Raw genomic sequence first — 2,481 nt, 5'->3', positions numbered from 1 at the left:
ATCTATAATACCTGGATGCCCCCTCCCCAGGGGCAGCCAAAACCAATGACTGAGGCAGGCACCACATGTTCTGTGGCAATTCACAAGCACGCCTGCACATCCTTTGAGACTCCTCCTTCAGAACGCGGATCTTTGTTCCTCTCCTCTTGAGTGTGGCCGGACCTAGTGACTCACTTCTAACTAATAGAATGTCACAGAAGTGAGTTTGTGACATCCAAGACGAGGTCACAAAAGACATTGCTGTTTCATCCTTGCTTTCTGTCTCTCGGATCACTCACTCAGGGGAAGCCAGCAGCCATGTCCTGAGGACCCTCGAGCAGGGCTGTTACAGGTCCACATGGTGAACGATTGCAGCAAAGAGCCTACAGCCACTCGAGTGAACCCTCAGATGTCCACAGTCCCAGTTGACATCTTGGGTGCCACCGAACAAGAGACCCTGAGTCAGAACAACCCAGCTAAGCCACTTCCCAATTCCTGACCCTCAGAAACTGTGTGAAATAATAAATATTCATTGTTTTAAGCCACAATGTTTGGAGATAATTTGTTAGGCAGTGATAAAAATGAGTATTATTTCTGTGGTGCAATTCACACTCCAGGGCTTCCTCTGGGCTCAGGCAGGGCTGCTCCTAAAGCTGCAGTGGTAAATTTGTTAGGCAGTGATAAAAATGAGTATTATTTCTGTGGTGCAATTCACACTCCAGGGCTCCCTCTGGGCTCAGGCAGGGCTGCTCCTAAAGCTGCAGTGGTACCTGGATTTCCCCCTTTCTCAAAACTGCTTCCCTCACTCCTTCCTAAGAGCGTTCCCTCAATAAATCACTTGCACAAGAATCTCCTCCCAGGCTCCACCTCTAAGGAACCCAACCATACATACTGAGGCACAGAGAGGTGAAGGAATTCGCTCAAGGCCACACAGCCAGTGAATGGGCGTGGACCCCTGCCCCAGACTCACCATGTGGTTCATGGACTTGAAGTTGAGATAGGTGGGCACTTCCATGTAGGAGCTGCAGAGGGTCAGGATGCTCAGGCAGAAGTCCAGCAGCTGCAGGGTCATCAGTGGGACCTTGGAGGGGCCCTTTGGAGGACAAAGATGAGAAAGAAGAATAAATACCAGCAATTAGAGGCCCAGTTACTGAGGGGCACGTAGTAGGCCCTCACTCAAGAGACTGTCCCAGCTAGAGACTTCAGGAACTGTCTAGTCTACTGTGCAGAGAGAATGGGTGTCCAGATGTCCACACCAAGGGCTGGTGGCAGAGCCAGGACTAGAACCAGGGTCTCCTGACTCCTAAGACAGGGCCCTTCCACAATAGAGTACCTCAGTCTCTTCAAGAACAATAGTCAGGGGAAGTGTAAAAAGCAACTTTTGGGGGACGGTGTCATTGATCGGCAACCACCATCACAGCGTTCCCACTGCGGGTGCTTATCATTCACTGGCTTTAATCATCTGTCTTTCTTTCTTTCCTCAACTTGGTTCCAAAGGAAGGACAAAACTGTGGCTGGGGACCGAAAATGGAACATGCCCATTCCTGTGGTGTAAATTCACATGTAGCAGCACTTACGATGTGATTACCGTGGGCCAAGTCCTCTTATATGCATTTTCCTCCTTTAATCCTCAGAAGGCAAATGGATGAGACATAATTACAGATACGTTTCACAGAGGAAGAAACCTGGGGCCATTTGGAGGGGCTCAGGGACTTGCTCAAGGACACCAACCAGGAAGAGGGCTCCTACTATCTCCAGCCTGAGCCCTGAGCCCATGTCGCCTCACCTCCCCGGGTCGGGCTGGGCTCAGCAGGGGCGGGGCTGGGCACTCACAGTGCGGCTCCGGGCGGCGAACTTGAGGTAAGCGGGCAGCTCGATGTAGGAGCCCAGCAGGGTGAGCAGGCACAGGAGGAAGTCCATGATTTGCAGGGACAGGAAGGGCAGCAGGTACTTCTCCCGGTGCTGCAAGGCAGGCCCATGACCATCAGGGCGTCCCTGGCACACAGCCACTGCTCCCCCATGCAGCCGGTGTCCCCAAGCATCTCCTTCCTCCCTACAGCCCTCTCCCAAATCATCCCCACCCGGCTCAGCTGAGCTCACCCCATATGGATCCATGTGTCTTCCTCTGAGTGACACTCTGGGAATGGGGAGAGGCTAAGACCCAGGCCCTGAGCATGAGGAGTCTTGGTGACTACAAGACTAAAAGAACCATCCCCACGTGTAGGGCCTTGAGGATCACGGCCTGACTCAATTTGCTCACAGGAACCCAATAAGGAAGGGCTTTGTGTCTATTTTACAGAGAAGGTGTCAGGGCCAGATCTGAAAAGGCAATCAGGAGCAAGCAGCAGGGAAAGGCGAGGTACTGAGGCAGAAGACCCGGAGGTGGGAAAGTTCCTGCACTGGGCAAACACCTAGACCTTCCTCTGTGCAGGCCAAACCCTGGGGTGGGAAGTCATGCTAAGAGGCCCTGGAGGCTGGGGCTGAAATCCCTCTCCTTCAATT

General features: G+C 52.7%; 1 protein-coding gene across 1 annotated transcript in view; it reads right to left on the bottom strand.

The window, feature by feature from the left end:
• The window catches only part of LAPTM5 (lysosomal protein transmembrane 5), a 27,133-nt gene that overhangs the window by 5,001 nt on the left and 19,651 nt on the right, over positions 1 to 2,481 (bottom strand). The window contains exons 4-5 of the mRNA XM_008592828.1: positions 1,813 to 1,941; positions 950 to 1,072 (exon numbers count right to left, since the gene is read on the bottom strand). Of these exons, the coding sequence (XP_008591050.1) occupies positions 950 to 1,072; positions 1,813 to 1,941 (252 nt within the window). The remainder of the gene's footprint in view (positions 1 to 949; positions 1,073 to 1,812; positions 1,942 to 2,481) is intronic.

This window comes from Galeopterus variegatus, unplaced genomic scaffold, assembly GCF_000696425.1.
Source record: "Galeopterus variegatus unplaced genomic scaffold, G_variegatus-3.0.2 Scaffold8384, whole genome shotgun sequence".
Lineage (NCBI taxonomy): Eukaryota > Metazoa > Chordata > Mammalia > Dermoptera > Cynocephalidae > Galeopterus > Galeopterus variegatus.
Note: the sequence above shows the minus strand (reverse complement) of the source record. Positions and strands in the feature narration are given on the sequence as shown.